Genomic DNA, 19,816 nt, shown 5'->3' with positions numbered 1-19,816 from the left:
CGTGCCTAATGCTATCAACCTATACGTAGACACCACTTACGGTAGGCAATCAACCTATACGTTAGATAATGGGCAATAAAGACCACACAGTTATTTTTCTGCTATGTTTTGCTGCATAAGGTTAAGAAATTAAGTATTCTTAAGACAAACAAGCGCAATTTGAACCATAACTGATGCATCCTCTAGATTGCATCACCATATCAACCTATACGGTAGATGTGTATAAATACTGTCGAGTAATTTTTCTGATATGTTTTAAAACGTTTTCCGACAATGAATTAAGTAGTTTCAGTTTTAGACTGGAGACAAACAGCGCAATTTTTTTCCACTAAAGTCTTCATTTGGACTATTAATGTCTTATCAACCTAACGGTACATCAACCCTTTTACGGTAGGCATCACCTATACGGCAGTATGCCACAAAACACACTAGTTATTTTTTTCATATTTACAAGTTTTTGGTGCATAAGTAAGATATTTCACTAAAACTGAAGACAAACGCGCAAATTTGCCCAGAAAGGTCTTTATCTTGAACGTTTATGCTTTAATCAACCTAACTCAGATAGTCAAATTTTACGCCAGTATCGAACCTATCGTAGATATCTAGAAAGATTACAAACTATTTATTTTCTTTCTCTGCTATTCGAATGTTTTGCACATACAATTAAGATATTTCAGTTTAACGAAAGCCAAACACAGCGAAAGTTTGGCTCTGTAGTCTTCATCTTGAGGTTTTTATGGCGTATCAACCTATACAGGCAGTATCAACCTATCGGTAGATATGGCATGTAACTAGATTTTTTTCTCATGTTCACAACATTTTGGTATTAAAATTTATATTTAATTAAACTGAAATCAAATGCGCAAATTTTATAATAAAATCTTCATCTGGAACGTTTTATGGTCGTAGCAACCTATACGTAGGTATCGACCGGTAAGGAAGATGGGCAATACGACTGTAATATAACATTTTTTTTTTTGCAATTTTCATTGTTTTTGCTGTATACATAAGAATTAAGTTTCTTAAGGCAAACGCGCACTTGACCATAAAATGCATCCTCTAGACGTATAATATAACGCGTATCAACCTATACGGCCGATATCAACCTTACGGTATAATGCTATAAACTATGCTAGTTATTTTTGGTATTTTTAAACCTTTGCAACTACATTAGACATTTCAGTTATATGAGACAAACAGGCAAATTTGCCACTAAAATTCTCGTCTCCTTCGTCTCGACGTTTTATTGCGTTCACCGTGTCGGTAGGGGTCAACTTATTTTCCCGTTTGAGATTTAATGTTAACCATGCCCTTCAAAGTTTCAACTGTTTATCATCCAGTAAGTTTGCAGGTCTTTATAATGCAGATCTATGGAGTTTTTTTTTTTTCTACCTATCTAAACAGTATTCATGTCAGATAATCATTTATCAAATCATAATAGACATTGTTTAACTACAAGTACCGCAGAATGACATGAATGAGCCGAAATAAGGAGTTATGTCGGAGTCATCCCTTATAGGTTGATACGCATCTGTCTTAAAGGTTTGGTATAAAGAGTTTATTGCTCTTTTGCCCCAACGTTGAATACCTACACAAACGATCCTGTCAGGAATCCGTGACCCGAGTTTTCTTTCCAGAAATGAAAGTTTTTCTCAATATTTCTGCTGGTAGCGGTACGTCATATGTCAGGGGACTACGATAATGAGAAAAAAGCGCTGTTTTTTGACAGATACACATTGACAAAGCGATCGAAGAGTTCGAGTTCCTCCTCGTAGAATTTTGTAAGTAAAAGTTTTAGTGGGTGGGGAAAGGTTATTTGTAATTGAAATGTATTTATATTTATATATATCCTGTACTAAATTGGGTATACCTGCCTTCAGTATAATATTAGTTTGATAAGGATTTACATGAAAAACATTCTGGATGTTTTAGCAGCTCGTGCAGGACCTGAAGTTCGAAAATATACAGCTGTCTTTGATGTGGAGAATTTTCTGTTCAGGATATGAATTTCAGTTATGAGCTTAACCAGTTAAGTGGCTATCTGTTGTCTTTTCCTCTTTCCAGTTATCTAAATGTTATCCTCCAAGTAACACTTGTAAGAGGGTTGGCTGTATAAAAAATAATGTGACTTTTAGATTGTTTTTATAATAAAGTTTGTATGTGGCAACTCGAGGACAAATTATGAAGTAAATCGGAAGTAACAGTCATGTCACGTTATGGGCGTATTACTGTGTATGTGTGCGGTAAACAGTAATCATGTACAGTACATACTCGGTTGGAGTGTGGTCTATTGGATAAGCCGACCATCATATCTGAATCGATTGTTGGTTGTACCGATGTAGAAGATGGTCAGCTTCTCAGTCCGGGGTGTTGGTTTCAAACCCCTGGCGGTCCGATCATGACTTCTCATATGACAACCACTAATGTTTTTCCAGAAGCATACGCGAGCGTGGTTCCAATAGTACCTTGAAGCTTTCTTCATCACAATCGATCTAAAACAAATTAGTATAAACTGAACTAAATCACCAGAAAATTCATAATTTGGGAAATTATTTGATTGTTTTTACATAGATCAATGAGAAATTGAATCCCCTTTTGATACATGTAAGTTTTATTTGAATTTATGGCCATTTCTTGACATAATCGGTCTTTAAATTTCGAGCATGTAAATGTCTGCATTAGCTGTATACCTGGGTAGATTTTGTATCTTCCAGTTTTTTTTTTTACGCAGGAGTGGAAGGGGCCCAGGCCTGTGATTCAGGGGGGAAAATAGCTCGGTATTTGGGCAAAGGGGAATAAAAAACCTGATGTAAAGTGCATTTTTGGGGAAAGAAAATAAAGAAATTTTCTGAGGGGAAGGTGTCTATTAATGGCCCCTGTTATGAAGGGAGAAAAACTCTGCTTTCATAGTTTGTGTCAGTAAATAATTATACAAAGTTCTCTATGTCTATGTTCAGGGATGTCAGGGATAGCTTTTAAAAATGTAAAAAAAACACAGAAATTAGGTGCTCCCATCACGAAGATATGCACCTATTATTAATATATGTGCCAAATAAATGAGATTTATTTTGTTGCTCCAATATTTATACTCTGATAATATCTGTTTCTTCCATGTGGTCTGTCTTCCTTTTCGCCCTCTAGGTGTGCTAGACATGGTGCCCATAGATGTTAAAAAGAAACTAAATGCTCAGGGTCTAACATCATTAGAGAAAGATGAGAACATAAGGAATAAATAAAGAACAGTCTTGTAATCTACCATAAGTTTGTCGAGGTGGCAAGTTTTTCTGATTACATGATGCCCATATGATAGCAGAAGAATGCTTTTAATAGTTGGGTACTCTATACATAAGGGTCAGTCTGCCAAACAGATTTTATACTGGCAAGTTGATGTTCATAAAGGGTACATGTGGGCCAGTAAATTATAGCAGCAACAAAAGTCTGCATGGAGAGATCAGTTATGGTTACACTGATTCAATTAGTTTAAATCTTCAGTTGTTGGAAAATAGTGAATCACCTCTCTAGTCTCTACCCCATTTTATTATCCCAAATAGCCTCACGGGGATACTTTGGTATTTTAGTTACTGCTGACAACATGCAATATGATGTAAAAGTTTGTTCACCCATCTTCACTATCACACCTATAATGCAGTCAGGAGAAGTAAAATATTTCTTCAAGAAAGGCATTGGGCAAGAAGACTTTCCTGTTCTTATTTTTAAGGCATTTTGATCGATTTTAATGAAAAAAATCATACTGTAGGGGGGGGAGGCTATTTGGAGATAAAACTTAATTCTGTAATTTACATGTACAGAAAATTAATGATAAAGAGCTGTTTCGCCTTCTTGGATTTATATTCTCTTGTATTTAATTAGGGCTGACATCAGTGCAGTATTTCAAAGATTTTACAACAAAATGATGATGTATCATTGAGTGTTCATTATATGACATAAAACACTAATTACTGTTTTCCTGAGGCAATTTAACTTTGATTGGAATATATCAAGCAGGATACAGTCACCCTAGATTTATGGCCCTTGATTGCTTAAAATTGCAAGAATTTACAGCTTAAGTATTTCTTCTCCAGTGTTTACAAAACTTTGAATGTTTATTACCATGTAGTGTTTTTGCCAAATTCGACTACCAGCCAGATAGTCTTTGTCGCTTTTGAGTTATGACCCTTGAATGAGTTGAAATTGAGAAAATTGACAGTTTGTTAGCTCAGGACACAGAGTATATAAATAATCGGAAGTAATTTACTATGATAGGCATATTTTATGAAATAGTGACATATATTTTATGAAATTTTGACCTTTTTGTTCTTTTTTATTATAATATATATATATATATATATTTAATATACATAATATATATATAATATAATATTATAATAAAAGAAAACTCAATGGTTTCCTATCTGTATTTCTGTTACTACGGTTTCATGTCATATTCGGACATAAAAAAAAAAAAAAAAAAAAAAAATTTTTTCTTTTTTTTTTAATTCTGCCTGATGATTATGACATGAAACGGTAGGGTAACAGAAATCAGATTGAGGAACCATTGGTGTTTCTTTATTATATATATTGTCCAGGAGTAAACTTAATATTTATATAATTATATATATTTAATATATAAGAGCATTTAATTAATAAAGGTTCACAGATCAAATTTGATACACTCAATTTTCTAATTAACATTTATTACTTTAATCATATGTGATCAAAGAAGTTCAAATTTATATGTACATTTAACTTGAGGAACAACTAACATGGGTAAGTTCACATTCACCATGGTGATTGAAATATTGCACAAAAATAAATTATAAATCTTACTTTATTTACAACTAGAAGGTGACTTTAGAATATAATGTAAGCGTGTTTGTATGGCTGTGCATTTTTCACATTGCTTACTTTTATTAACAACAACAATAAATTATTTAGCATATAGAATGAATTAATTACATGCTGGTAAAATATACTGAAAATTTTAGCTTGATCAGTATAACTTCTTTAAAAAAAAGTAGTAGTATCCTGGTTGTATCCACGTCATATCTGTAAATACTAGTATTGTGGCAAGTAAACATGACGTGTAACTACGAGAGTGGAATGTTGTAATTTGCTTGAGGGGGAAAATGTCAGCTGTAACAGCTAACAACATCCTGTTGTACTATATGACAGTTATTCACAAAAACAATGAGGTTTAAACCAAGTTGTATGAATATGTAATGAGATATACTGTATATATGTTTAACACATGGTTTATACTTAATTTGTTGTACAATATTTTCCCATTATCATTTTACATCTTTAGAAGACAAACAAACCTGTATGTGCCTTAAGCTTGTAGAGTGGATAAATTACAAGTGGGTTTGAATTTATAGCATCATAAAACTGTAACTTCAAAAATGACACATCATGTTTAAAAAGGTCAGAGGTTACATTCTCACAAAATCATTTTTATTTTTCTAACTTTAAGAAACAGTTGTTGTAACAATGTTATTTGATTTTTAGATGGTTTTCTGTTTACTTCTCGTGGTGTTTTTGTTACACTAAATTTGTTACAAGAAAAGTGCTAGTGTTAAGTGTTAGGAATGTTTGTTGTACTATTGATGGGATACTTTAGTTTTAACTGTACGTTACAGATGCCCCATGGTGCGGTCACTGCAAAGCTCTAGTCCCAGAATATGAGAAGGCAGCTGATACTCTGGCTGAAGAGAACTCCAACATCAAACTTGCCAAGGTCGATGCCACAAAAGAAACTAAGTGTGCTTCCAAGTATGAGGTCAGAGGTTATCCAACAATCAAATTCTTCCGTAGTGGCAAACCAGTCGAATACAGTGGTAAGTTGATAGTTTTGTAGATACTTAATTTTTATCTTTGATATTCTATGTAGCTATTTGCACAAAAGTGTATGTAAAACTGCTTTCAAGGTATTTGTAGAAATGTATATCATGGTAAAATATATACCGATAATATAAGTAATAATTTAACTTTGTGCAGCCTTGTTTTAATCACATACTTTGACCCAAAGAGTCTGTATTGCATTTGTTCTTTGGAGTACATACTGTTTGTGGCAGAATATGGAGAAAGGTACTTGTCAACAAGGCATAAGCACATCTGTCCAAATGTCTCAAAGCGTTTGGTCAAATATTATTCTCGATGGTTTTTTTGGTCTACATGATTATCATATATAATATTGTAGCTGGAAGAACTGCCACTGATTTTGTCAACTGGTTGAAGAAGAAGACCGGTCCAGCTGCCACCACCCTGCAAAACAAGGAAGACACAGCAGCCATGATTGAGAAAGATGAGGTGGTGGTTGTTGGATTTTTCAAGGTACTGTCTTAATCCATTTATCACATTGTATTGTAATCAGAGTTTTCGATGTTAATTTGTATGCAAAACATGGACATGAACAATTACTGTAAACTGCAAGTTTACATTCCCATTAAAGGAACAAAAAATTATTGTAACTGTGCACTGCATTTAAATTTCTTTATGAAGATTAATTAAAATAACAAACAATTAACTTACAAAACTAACCGGAGTGAATTTATAATTATATAAGCTGGTGGAAGTGAATGGGTGTTAACAGGTTTTGTATTTACTGTAAAATTATCAAATTTCATTGCTACAAGATTTTCTATTTGGCTATTTCATGGGGGGTTATAATTTTTGTGGATTTTGAACATTAAATGAATTGGAATTGACTTGTTTCTTGGGATTTAATCTGCAAACCCCCCAACCCCCATCCACTTTCACTCTTCCATTATCATTTAATGGTTTTACAAGATAGGGAGTAAAATAACATCTTGATGCATAATTTGAACATTTTGATATTTCCTGAACTATCATAGATACCATATATTAGACATGGTGTTACTGTAACAATGTAGTGAACCAGTTGTGTTTGGGCTTTGGTGGCCGAGTGGTTACTGTAGTGTTGAACACAGCCCTGGGCCTTGGTGGCCGAGTGGTTACTGTAGTGTTGAACACAGCCCTGGGCCTTGGTGGCCGAGTGGTTACTGCAGTGTTGAACACAGCCCTGGGCCTTGGTGGCCGAGTGGTTACTGTAGTGTTGAGCACAGCCCTGGGCCTTGGTGGCCGAGTGGTTACTGTAGTGTTGAGCACAGCCCTGGGTCTTGGTGGCCGAGTGGTTACTGTAGTGTTGAACACAGCCCTGGGCCTTGGTGGCCGACAGGCTACTGTAGTGTTGAACACAGCCCTGGGCCTTGGTGGCTGAGTGGTTACTGTAGCAGACAGAATCCCTTGTCCGTCATTGATGTTGGTTCAAAACCTTTCTGAGAGTGTAGAATTTTCTTCTGAGGAAGCCATCTAGCTGGTTTATCAAACCTTATGCAAGGTGGGTTCTGAGGGAGCCATCTAGCTGCTTTATGCAAGGTGGGTTCTGAGGAAGCCATCTAGCTGGTTTATGCAAGGTGGGTTCTGAGGAAGCCATCTATCTGGTTTATGCAAGGTGGGTTCTGAGGAAGCCATCTAGCTGGTTTATGCAAGGTGGGTTCTGAGGAAGCCATCTAGCTGGTTTATGCAAGGTGGGTTCTGAGGAAGCCATCTAACTGGTTTATGCAAAGTCGCCAAATGACCAAAAGTATATTTGTGCGATACTGAATCCAACAAAAAAACAACATATACATGTCAGACTAACTTTGGGAACATCTACATACATAAAGGCAGAGAAGATTCTCTTAGTACAAAAGTACAGAGAAACAAATTAACATGAGAAGGTAGCAAGCTGTTTATTATTTAACCTCAAATTAAATTGCCATTTTATCAAAGATAATTATTCAATTATAGGATGCTAACTCTGATGGAGCCAAGGTATTTACAGAAGTGGCTGCAGGCATTGATGATATTCCATTTGGTATTGCCTCAGATACTGATATCTTCAAGGAGCATGAAATGGACTCTGATGGTGTTATGCTCTTTAAGAAGGTGAGCTAATAATGCATGTAGATTTCCCAATATTATCTGCTGAATCTGCAGTAATGTATGGCGATTATAGTGATTCCTCAATTCCTGAATAATGTTTTATGATTTATTGATATTGTAAAGTGGTTTTTCGATTATATATGGTAAATTTTAGACCTAGACTTTGGTGGAATGGACTGTTTGGAACTCTGTGTTGTAATACAGTCTTGTATGTATCCAAAACAGAATACATTATATTGACAGAGAGCTTTCCAAGATTAAGTTATGCATGTGATGATATGTCTTATGAATCAGTATTATCAGATGTGCAGAATGGTTGCTCTAGTGTTTGACAAAAAGGCATTTATTCTTTCTAACAAAATAGTTGCCATAGTAACAGTAACAAACTGCTCTAAGAGTTTATATTTGAATTTTGAGTTCCAGTCCTTTCTTTTGACTAACTTTCCCTGTAAGTGTAAAGTGTCAGTCAGACTTATCAAGAGTGGCAGAAACTCACAAATAATCATTGTTTATGCATACTACAAGCAAGATAATCAATTCCGATCTGTGATTTTGAGGACAAAAATAGTTTAAACTAATTCAATACCTTCAAATATTTGAAAATAGTCAAATTACCACTTTCGTATACCTATGTATGCTACGGTGCATTTGTTTAGAAATATGACATTAAAAAATTAAGAATTGATTTTAAAAAATGTATTAAAAGATTCTCTTGCTCCATGAAAAATGTACCAGTCCTGTCTCTCAAAAAAGCAAAATCTGAAGAAGAAAAATCGCTTGTCAAACGATTTATTTTTGAAAAATTTCCAGAGAACTTTTAATCAGTTTGGAGTGTCCTTTGGATTTGTGTTACCTTTGTTGCTGGCTGTGTGTATTGACAGTTTCAGTGTTTGTGTCTGTATGTACCATTAAAAATATACTTAAAATATCTTTGATGTACAAGTTTATGTATAATTAAGACAGTCTTGTATGTTTGTTTTTTCCCCACTGTTTGTCATTTTTACTCCACAAAACCATTAAGTGAAGACAAGCATTTTGAAGAAATATTTTAGTGGGTTATGAACGGTGTCTGTTTCATATTGCAGTTTGATGAAGGCAAGAACAAGTTTGAAGGAGAGCTGACAGCAGAAAACCTGAAAACCTTCATTTCTGGAAACCAGATGCCATCCATCATTGAATTCACACAAGAGGTAAACACATATACTACAAAAATAAGCTTTCAGATATTCTCCCATTTTTATGCCCCCGAAGGGAGGCATATAGTTTTTGAACCGTCAGTCTGTCGGCCTGTCCGCAATTTTCGTGTCCGGTCCATATCTTTGTCATCGATGGATGGATTTTCAAATAACTTGGCATGAATGTGTACCACAGTAAAATGACGTGCAGTGCACAAGACCCAGGTCCGTAGCTCAAAGGTCAAGGTCACACTTAGAGGTTAAAGGATAGTGCATTGATGGGCGTGTCCGGTCCATATCTTTGTCATCGATGGATGGATTTTCAAATAACTTGGCCTAAATGTGTACCACAGTAAGACGACATGTCATGCGCAAGACCCAGGTTCGTAGCTCAAAGGTCAAGGTCACACTTAGATGTTAAAGGATAGTGCATTGATGGGCGTGTCCGGTCCATATCTTGTCATCGATGGATGGATTTTCAAATAACTTGGCATAAAAGTGTACCACAGTAAGACGACGTGCAGTGCGCAAGACCCAGGTCCGTAGCTCAAAGGTCAAGGTCACACTTAGACGTTAAAGGATAGTGCATTGATGGGCGTGTCCGGTCCATATCTTTGTCATCGATGGATGGATTTTCAAATAACTTGGCATAAATGTGTACCACAGTAAGACGACATGTCATGCGCAAGACCCAGGTTCGTAGCTCAAAGGTCAAGGTCACACTTAGATGTTAAAGGATAGTGCATTGATGGGCATGTCCGGTCCATATCTTTGTCATCGATGGATGGATTTTCAAATAACTTTGCATGAATGTGTACCACAGTAAGACGACGTGTCACACGCAAGACCCAGGTCCGTAGCTCAAAGGTCAAGGTCACACTTAGATGTTAAAGATCATTTTTCATGATAGTGCATTGATGGGCATGTCCGGTCCATATCTTTGTCATTCATGCGTGGATTTTAAAATAACTATGCATGAGTACTGACAGCAGTTACTGTGTCTTGTTATTTTGTATGACAGTCGGTCACAGTTCTCAATATTGTATTTATTTATTGCAGAGTGCCCAGAAAATATTTGGTGGTGATGTAAAGACCCATTTGTTACTGTTTACCGACAATGTTGACAAGGAATCGGAAAATATGAAATCCTACAAGGAGGCTGCCACTGACTTCAAGGGAAAGGTATTGTAGAATTCTTGTCAGATTTCTTTGTATGCTATGATGGAAAGTTTTCACAAAGGATTTAATGTTTACATCTTGCAGATACAGTATAATGACAAAAATGTTCACAGTTTTAATTATGGTGTGGTGTGGGAGACATATTGATTTACTCCTCTGTGTGTGTGTGTCTGTCACAAAGCTTGTCTGCACTCTAACATTTCTCATCTGATCTTCACTAAACTTGAATAAAATGTGTTTGCCAATAAGTCCTCGGCCAAGATCGATAACGAGCCAAATCGGCCCAGGCACTTCGGAATTATGCCCTTGAATTACCGAAAATTTGCCTTTTTACTCCTTGTCCGCACTCTTTAAGTCGAACATTTCTCATCTGATCTTCAAACTTGAACAAAATATGTTTTACCAAAAGTCCTCGGGCAAGTTAGATAACCATCCAAATTGCCTGAGGCAAGTCGAACATTTCTGATCCGAAATAATTACCGAAAATTGGCCTTTTTACTCTTTGTCCGCGCTCTAAGTTGAACATTTCTCATCCGATCTTCACAAAACCTGAACAAAATATGTTTAACCAAAAGTCCTCGGCCAAGTTCTGTAACTAGTCAAATCGACCCAGGCACTTCAGAATTATGGCCCTCAATTTACCCAAAATCAGCCTTTTTTACTCTTCAAAAATATATTTGTAGTGAGTAAACAGTATATAAAGACTGACTTACTTTTTAAATGATTAGACAGTTGCGTGAGACATGTGCTTTTCTCAAAAGCAGCTCTAGTTAAAATATGTTATCTGGTCTATGCTCCATTTAAGAGTATTCAGATTCAATAAATGAATGTTTAGTGTGGGTGGTGGACAAAAGCACCACCTGGTAAAGACAGAACTTCTTATATCCAGGTGTAGGCCAACACTGAAAGAATCTGTACAAATTTAAGTAAATCACCCAGCAGTGAACACTTGTTTTGATATCATTTGCAGAAGTGAATAAAACCTGAATTGTAGTCGCAACCTGCTAACCGTTCTGCCACTGACCCTGTATTTAAGTAAAAGCCTTCAGTATTTAAGTTATGAAAATGTTGTAACACAAGTTATACTTTTTATGCATGCTATGCATCCATTGCACATTTTTAAACCAATGAATTCACAGGAGAAACAGTTCAATTAAATTTGTCAATTGCAGGTTTTGTTTATCTACATCAATACTGGTGATGAGGACAACGCAAGAATCCTCGAATTTTTTGGTCTGAAGAAGGAGGAGACCCCAGCTGTACGTCTGATCAAACTCGAGGAAGATATGACCAAATTTAAGCCCGAAACCAATGACCTCACAGCTGATGCTCTTAAATCTTTTGTTAATGGTGTTCTCGATGGTACAATTAAGGTAATTTTATTTTTTCTAAGCTGATTTATGAAATGTGAGATATAATCTATATATCATTCCGGAGTCCCTGTCCTGTATGATTCTCACTGTGACAGATACAGATTTATTTACTATACTAATGGGTTCTCAAAATGTTACTCTTTTAAGGAAGTTATCAAGATACTGTTATAATGATTTCAATGAAAGAAGGCATTTATTAGAAAGAAGAAATACAGATGTCTCTGTGTAATGATATTTGATACATCTTATTGCTAACATTGATTACTTTCAAGAACTTCTAAAACTTGTACATTGCTTACAAAAATGTGTGTATATATTGATTTTATCATATCTATGCATTAACTAAGCTTAACTGTACCATTACCATACATTCTGCTATCACATTCTGAATTAGATTATCCTACAGAAGATACAGAAGGAAGTAAAAGAAATGTCTTTATAAATTGAATTGTTAAACCACACATTATTGTACATAAATGTCTGTATTATAACTATGTTGATATTGGCCGATGGCAATAAACTAAATTGTCATTGTCATTACTAATGTAATGTATATGAATTTTCTAGTTCTTCGCATAAAATGAGATGGAAACCATAGTCCGACCTTGTAGCTTATTCTAAGACAACCTTCTGTTTTGCTTTCAGGCACATTTGATGACTGAAGATGTGCCAGCAGACTGGGATGCTAAACCTGTAAAAGTTTTGGTTGGTAAAAACTTTGTAGAAGTAGCCAAGAATAAAGACCAGGATGTTCTCGTTGAGTTCTGTAAGTGTATAAATCAATGGATATGAAGTTTGTAGTCATCTGGCTTAGATAAGTGCCCTTTCTAATAGTTTTGTGTTCTGTAAAAACACATAAATTATTTTCGCTGGGTCAAAATTTCGCGAATTTGAAATTGTCTCAAAAGCTGCAAAAGTTTTCATATAACCTAACACTGTCAGTGTGACTTCCAACCCAACAAAAAAGGTAATTGGTCAGAACCACATCCTTTAAGCAGTTTGTTGTATGGTTATGAAGAGGGAATTAAATGTTCAGTATTCTGTTACAGATGCACCATGGTGTGGACATTGTAAACAATTAGCCCCTATCTGGGATCAGCTGGGAGAGAAGTATGAAGGTAATGACAAGGTTGTTATCGCCAAGATGGATTCCACAGCCAATGAAGTAGAAGATGTTAAAGTACAGAGCTTCCCAACAATCAAATGTTTCCCGAAAAATAGTGAGGAAGTAAGTTTCACACAAAGAGTGCTAATCACTTAGAAATGGACTAATTCTAAAGATCGGCATCGAAGCTTGTTCTAAATCCTGTTTGTATCTACATACTTTGGAACACTAAAACAGCATTTGAATATTGCATTAGTTAGAATACAATGTTTTCACGAGTCGTCCACTTTGGAATATATTTTAAATAAGTTATTTATAAAAGGCATCAGATTAAAAAACACCAAGCAGAGTGATTGACAATGTTTTAAGCCCAAAGTGTTAACTCAGTAGGTAAATATAAAGCAAAGGTCTCAGGTTGATTCCCAGCCAATGCAAATGTATTACATGAAGATTTTACAAGGACAGTATGTCTGAACTCATTCCTCCCTGCTTTGATTCATGTAAGGAAGTTCTCAGCTTCTTGTGGAGAACAAGTTAGTATTGGTGCAGAATCCAGAAACCCATGTTAAAGGCGTACACTAGAATTCCTTGTATAAGAGATGGGCGAAAATTTTCCCAGTAACAGAATTTCTTTAAACTTTGGATATTGAAGGACAATCACCTAAGAAACAAAAAAATGCAATAAAAATCAGAGGTCACCGGATTGGAAAAAGAGTTATCTGCCCTTGAAAACGTCATTTTTGGGGGAAATGCCGTTTTCAAGGGCAGATAACTCTTTTTCGATATCTGTGACCTATGATTTTTATTGCATTTTTAGCTCACCTGAGCAATGCTCAGGTGAGTTTTTCTGATCGCTCGATGTCCGGCGTCTGTCGTCCGTCGTCTGTCAACATTTAGCTTGTGTATGCGATAGAGGCTGTATTTTTCAATTAATCTTCATGAATATTGGTCAGAATGATAACCTTGATGAAATCTAGGCCGAGTTCGAAAATGGGTCATCTCGGTTCAAAAACTAGGTCACTAGGTCAAATCAAAGAAAAACCTTGTGTATGCGATAGAGGCTGTATTTTTCATTTAATCTTCATGAATATTGGTCAGAATGATAACTTTGATGAATTCTAGGCAGAGTTCGAAAATGGGTCATCTCGGGTCAAAAACTAGGTCACTAGGTCAAATCAAAGAAAAACCTTGTGTATGCGATAGAGGCGGTATTTTTCAATTAATCTTCATGAATATTGGTCAGAATGATAACCTTGATGAAATCTAGGCCGAGTTCAAAAATGGGTCATCTCGGGTCAAAAACTAGGTCACTAGGTCAAATCAAAGAAAAACCTTGTGTAGGCGATAGAGGCTGCATTTTTCAATTGATCTTCATGAATTTTGGTCAGAATGATTGCCTTGATGAAATCTAGGCCGAGTTTAAAAATGGGTCATCTGGGGTCAAAAACTAGGTCACTAGGTCAAATCAAAGAAAAACCTTGTGTATGCGATAGAGGCGGTATTTTTCAATTTATCTTCAAGAATTTTGGTCAGAATGATTACCTTGATGAAATCTAGGCCGAGTTCGAAATTGGGTCATCTGGGTTCAAAAACTAGGTCACTAGGTCATATCACGTAAAAACCTTGTGTATGCGATAGAGGCTGTATTTTTCAATTGATCTTCATGAATTTTGGTCAGAATGATACCCTTGATGAAATTTAGACCAAGTTCGAAAATGGGTCATCTGGGGTAAAAAACTAGGTCACTAGGTCAAATCAAAGAAAAACCTTGTGTATGCAATAGAGGCGGTATTTTTCAACTGATTTTCATTAAATTTAGCCAGAATGATTACCTTGATAAAATCTAGTCCGAGTTTGAAAATGGGTCGTCTGGGGTCAAAAACTAGGTCACTAGGTCAAATCGAAGAAAAACATTGTGTATGCAATAGAGGATGTATTTTTCAATTGATCTTCATGAAATTTGGTCAGAGTGATTGCGTTGATGAAATCTAGGTCGATTTTGAATATGGGTTATCTGAGGTCAAAAACTAGGTCACTAGGTCAAATTAAAGAAAAATCTTGTGTATGCGATAGAGACTGTTTTTTTTTTCAATTGATTTTTATGAAATTCGGTCAGGTTGATTGCCTTAATGAAATCTAGGTTGAATTTGAATATGGGTCATCTGAGGTCAAAAACTAGGTCACTTGGTCAAATCAAAGAAAAAACTTGTGTATGTGATAGAGGCTGTATTTTTCAGCTGATCTTCATGAATTTTGGTCAGAATGATTGCCTTGATAAAATCTAGGTCGAGTTTGAACATGGGTCATCTAGGGTCAAAAACTAGGTCATATCTAAGAAAATGCTTGTTTTATCGCAAGAGACCAATTTTTTGGTCCAATCTTAATGAAAATTGGTCAGAATATTTGTTTCCATGAAATCACTAGGTCAAACATGTTTTACACTGTTACGGAGTGTTTCTTAGGTGAGCGACCTAGGGCCATCTTGGCCCTCTTGTTTTCTTTCTTAGATGATTGTCCTTCAATATCCAAAGTTTAAAGAAATTCTGTTATTGGGAAAATTTTCGCAAAAATTCTAGCATACGTCCTTAAGTTGACTTGCCAGTGTTACATATAATAACATATTGGAAAAAAATCTTTTTAAAATGGTGCAAAACTTAAACACACAAAACAAATCAGCAGACATTTATGTATTGCCCTACTAAGAATTAAAGATACACTAATACCTATTGTGTACGTTTTATTTCCAGGTTATAGATTACAATGGTGAAAGAACTCTAGATGGATTCAAAAAGTTTTTAGATGCTGGTTGCAGTAAAGAACTTGCTGGTGCTAGTCAGGAAGAGGTGTGTATATATTCTAGCTATATTACATTATTAGTCTGACTCAAGTTTAAAGTTAACAAAGATAGGGTTAGAATTATAACTGGTAAGACAAGTAGTTGATAGACTTTTTCATAGGGATTGGTTTTGTGCTATAAGCCATATGATTAAAAAACAACTAGGATTGCCCACATGGCACATATTTTTCAAACAAAAGTTTGTAAACTTGACACAAGTCCTATCATTTACAACAAAAGCTACAGATATTTGCTAAACACTCAACATCATTTGAATTTGCAGTAATATTCAGTAATCAGCTTGAAACTTTATGTAAATTCATTTAGTTGCTTTTAATTAAATATGTTGAATTCAAAAGCTTGCTTTAAATTAATTTGAAATTCAATAATTAGCTTTAAACTCCATGTCAGTTTCAGTTCTTTGCTTTATTCTGTGAAAATCTATTTTTTGCTTAAATTTCCTTAAATTCATGATATAAAGTCTCTTTATACTTTTTCAGATTCAATAATCTGCGTTTAATTATGTCTGTTTCAATAATATGCTTTAAATTCTGTCGGATTAAAAAATTTGTTTCCAATCCTTTAATTTGATTTAAGTTCAGTGTGAAATTGATGCTATTTCAGGATGATTACGATGAAGAAGAGGGAGAAGAAGAGGAGGAGGAGGAGGAAGAGGAAGGTGGCGACACTCACGATGAGCTGTAAACATCACAGACAATATCATTGCTCTCATGTATAATCCAGTCATTATCTCACCTTGATGCAATAACAGGATAACTCTAGCACATTTCTGTCAGGAGTTACCTTTTCTTGTATCAAAGTGATTATAAACATTGAATCATGTTGAAGTCTTTCTTCAAATTTTATGGTCTTATTGGAACTAGCAAGTAATGCAGTGGAATGAAAGCAGCAACAGGTTTTACAAGATAAATGCAGAATGTTCAAGATTAGAATTTCCTAGCACACAGTTTTATCTTTTATTCTGTTACCATCTGTGAAGCTCTCTATGTTATTCGGTATAATGTCTTTAAAATTGCATAGAAATATTTGTTCATAGCTTACATTATCTGGGTACAAATGTTTAAGAGTTATTATCAGAGTATATTTAAACTTCTTCCAAAGATGGCATTTGCATAATACATAGATTGTTTGAACTTACCATTTAGTTAATTTGGAACAGATTTTTTTTCTTATTTTTATATTGATATTAATCATACAGATAGGTTGGTCTTTATTTCACTGTCCTGGTACAGCTGCCAAATATACAGACCTACAGTGCAAACATTTAGCATTAAGATTATCTCCCCTTAAAATGCAGGTTACCATTTTAAAGTGGGTGGAGTACAGTGTTCATATCTCATTGTTACAATAGTTACTCATTTAGTTGTTTAATAGAATCTTTGTACGAGTGCTATAGCTATGTTATAAAAAATGTAGCTATGTTATAAAAAATGTGAGAAACCAAGTTGTTTGGGTGTGAATGAACTAGAAACCAATGGCCTATGTACTTGGTAGTTCAGATATGCTGGAAAGTTATCAGTTAAAAGGAGATCCTCTGAAGGCATAGAAGACAGTAAAGCAAAATACCAGACTTTAGTCTAGAACTTCTTAAATTGTGTTCTTTAAAACATATAGGTATTACATTTACAAAAAGTGATACAAGTTTTCAATATTTGACTGGATTTACTAAATACATTTCATTGTAGTCTTCAAGCATGTATTTCCTCGCAATAGATTTGTCATGTTTGGTAGGGTAAGTCATTGCGTTTAATATTGATAAAGACAAGTGAAAGGTTGATCTTTGTAACCAGATATTTGTAGATAAGTAAACTGGGTGATTGTATAATTAGGCGTATTCAAATTGTGTGCAAGGTGTTTTATTTGTATTTTGTTTTTGTTTCTTCTAATTGATTTTTTATGTTTTGGGACAAGGGTTTTCTAGAATCATTCTTACAGATTATCAACTGTTACTTTATAGAAAATGTTAGTTTTCAGTCATTTTTGTCTTTTTAGATTAATTGTTGATAATTTTTAAGTATGGTGCAATACATGTATGTTGCTTGTCTTTGATATTTTGTTTGTATATTTATAAATATTGTTTTATGAAGATATTCAACTACTATACACATAGATATCAAATTGCACATACAACAATTTGATGCCACATTTTCTAAGTGACTGTTTGCTTATATTAACATTTAGTTTAGACCTTAACTCAGACACATGGATTCAGCATATAAGGTTTTTTGTTTTGTGAAATACCTTGTTCTTAGTGCTGTTACTGAGTTTTTGTTATCCATCTAGAGTTAGAACTTGTCAGAAAGTTTTTGAATGTAAGATAAAGTTAAATCTCTATCTAATTTAGGAACAACGAAATTATATAAAAATCAAAGAACCAGTTTCACACACTGTAAAACTTCTGTACAGACCGCCTGACTATAGAAAACTAGTTTCATTGCCATATGAAATATTTTCATAGTATTTTTGCCTGTCAGTACAGACAAGGTGTACATAAAGACCTAACTTTTATCCAAGCATGATCATACTATATAAGCACGGTCGTACTAAAGAGATTTGACTGAAGTTATAATTTCTCATATTTTTGTATGATAGACAAAATGATAAACAAAACCTACTGACAAACACATATTATCCTTTGATGTTAACATCATAGTTTCTTTTTATCCTTAAAATAGTGCTACTGTATGGCTTCCATTATAAAAAAAAAGAATTTGTTATTGTAAATATGTTAGTTAATTGTTAAACCATCACGAGAGTAGTATTAATTGATTAGACTTTATCTAGTTTTCCTTTGAAGTGCCATTGACGTCTTACCATAGCTCACTATAGAACAGTACGCACTTTTACATATTGTTGATATTGTCATCCTTTTTTCTTGTTACTTGTTTTCTTTTTACTTCGATAAGCGAGAAATATTTTGACAAATTGGGAAACAGACCATAAAATCAAAATTTATGAATTGTTATTAGAGTGCAAATGGTTTTCAGATGAAGCATTAAGAACATACTGTTGTCTAGGTTTGTGATGGTTATTGGCAACAACAATGCCAGCTATCAGTATATACGAATTGTTGCAAGAAACTGGCTTCTGATATTATACTATCAACAGTCCTACAGAAGATGTGAAAGCTTTTTCTATATATACAGATATGTGTCAGTGTAAATGTATTTGAATGCATTCCACGCGATGGCAAGGATCTGAGTTTGTATTCTTAATTTAGTTTTACTTGTTGTTTCTACAGGGCAGAAAATGCTTGAAAATATTTTTTTTCGATCGTTTAGTGCTAAGGAACAGAGGCATTATGGACATAGTCATCTTCATTTGAATTTGAAGTAGCATTTTTATATAATGCTGACTTTATGCATAGTACATAGTGATTTAATACAAGATTGTGATTGGTTTTAGACAAGGAACTTCAGTGGGAGAGAATAGAATGTGTTTATACCGTTCCGTATACCTGTAACAAAGGGATTCCTAGATACGGAGTTGCTGAAATGAAAACAGCTACTCACTTCTGGTGCTTGTAGAGATGAAACTGGTCTGAAAAATATTCCTGTTTTAATAAAAGTAGTTGCTTCATGTGAAGTTTAGGGAGTGAATTTCAGTGAGAGAAGTTATGGTGCGTTTTGTAAATGCAGTATTGATTTGCCAAGTATTGTGGTGCACAATATTTTTGTTTGAACACCAGACAGGATGTATTGATAGGGAAATTATCTAATATTTATTGAAACATAAATGTCCAGAGTTTCATTCTGAAACAAATAAAAGATAAAATAACTAAGAAGTGTTTATTTTATTTTCTGAATAATAAGAGCTTTACACAGTTCTGCCCTCAATGAATACCGAGCATTTTGTAGGGAAGAAATTTTCTGTATGTAATTTTCGACTAGGCCGGATGCTTTCAAATCTGTTTTCTTTGTCATTACCTGTACCTTCTATTTTGATGCCCTCCTTCGAAGAAGTTTGGGTATATTGCTTTGCACTTAGCGGTCACATCGATCTGTATGTCGGGCCGTGGAGGGAACAGTTTCCGCCCAATAACTTGAGAACCACTTTACCCAGATCCTTCAAACTTGGTACCATGGTTGGGCTTTATGGTTGAAGTAGATGAACCCTAGTTTTTGACGTCAACAGTCAAGGTCACAGTGGCCTGAAACTTGAAAACGGTTTCCACCCAATAACT

At 34.7% G+C, this 19,816-nt stretch overlaps 1 protein-coding gene across 1 annotated transcript; it reads left to right on the top strand.

Annotated features, from left to right (window-relative positions):
- Positions 1–1,726: 1,726 nt before the first annotated feature.
- On the top strand, positions 1,727–19,417 carry LOC123563756 (protein disulfide-isomerase-like; the record flags this gene model as incomplete). Its single annotated transcript, XM_045356761.2, has 11 exons — positions 1,727–1,781; positions 5,637–5,834; positions 6,197–6,330; positions 7,810–7,947; positions 9,030–9,134; positions 10,179–10,301; positions 11,471–11,671; positions 12,317–12,437; positions 12,721–12,899; positions 15,524–15,619; positions 16,237–19,417. Coding segments are annotated over 11 exons (1,431 nt in total), but the record flags the coding sequence as incomplete, so codon positions are not given.
- Positions 19,418–19,816: the final 399 nt, after the last annotated feature.

This window comes from Mercenaria mercenaria, chromosome 2, assembly GCF_021730395.1.
Source record: "Mercenaria mercenaria strain notata chromosome 2, MADL_Memer_1, whole genome shotgun sequence".
NCBI classification, from domain to species: domain Eukaryota; kingdom Metazoa; phylum Mollusca; class Bivalvia; order Venerida; family Veneridae; genus Mercenaria; species Mercenaria mercenaria.
Note: the sequence above shows the minus strand (reverse complement) of the source record. Positions and strands in the feature narration are given on the sequence as shown.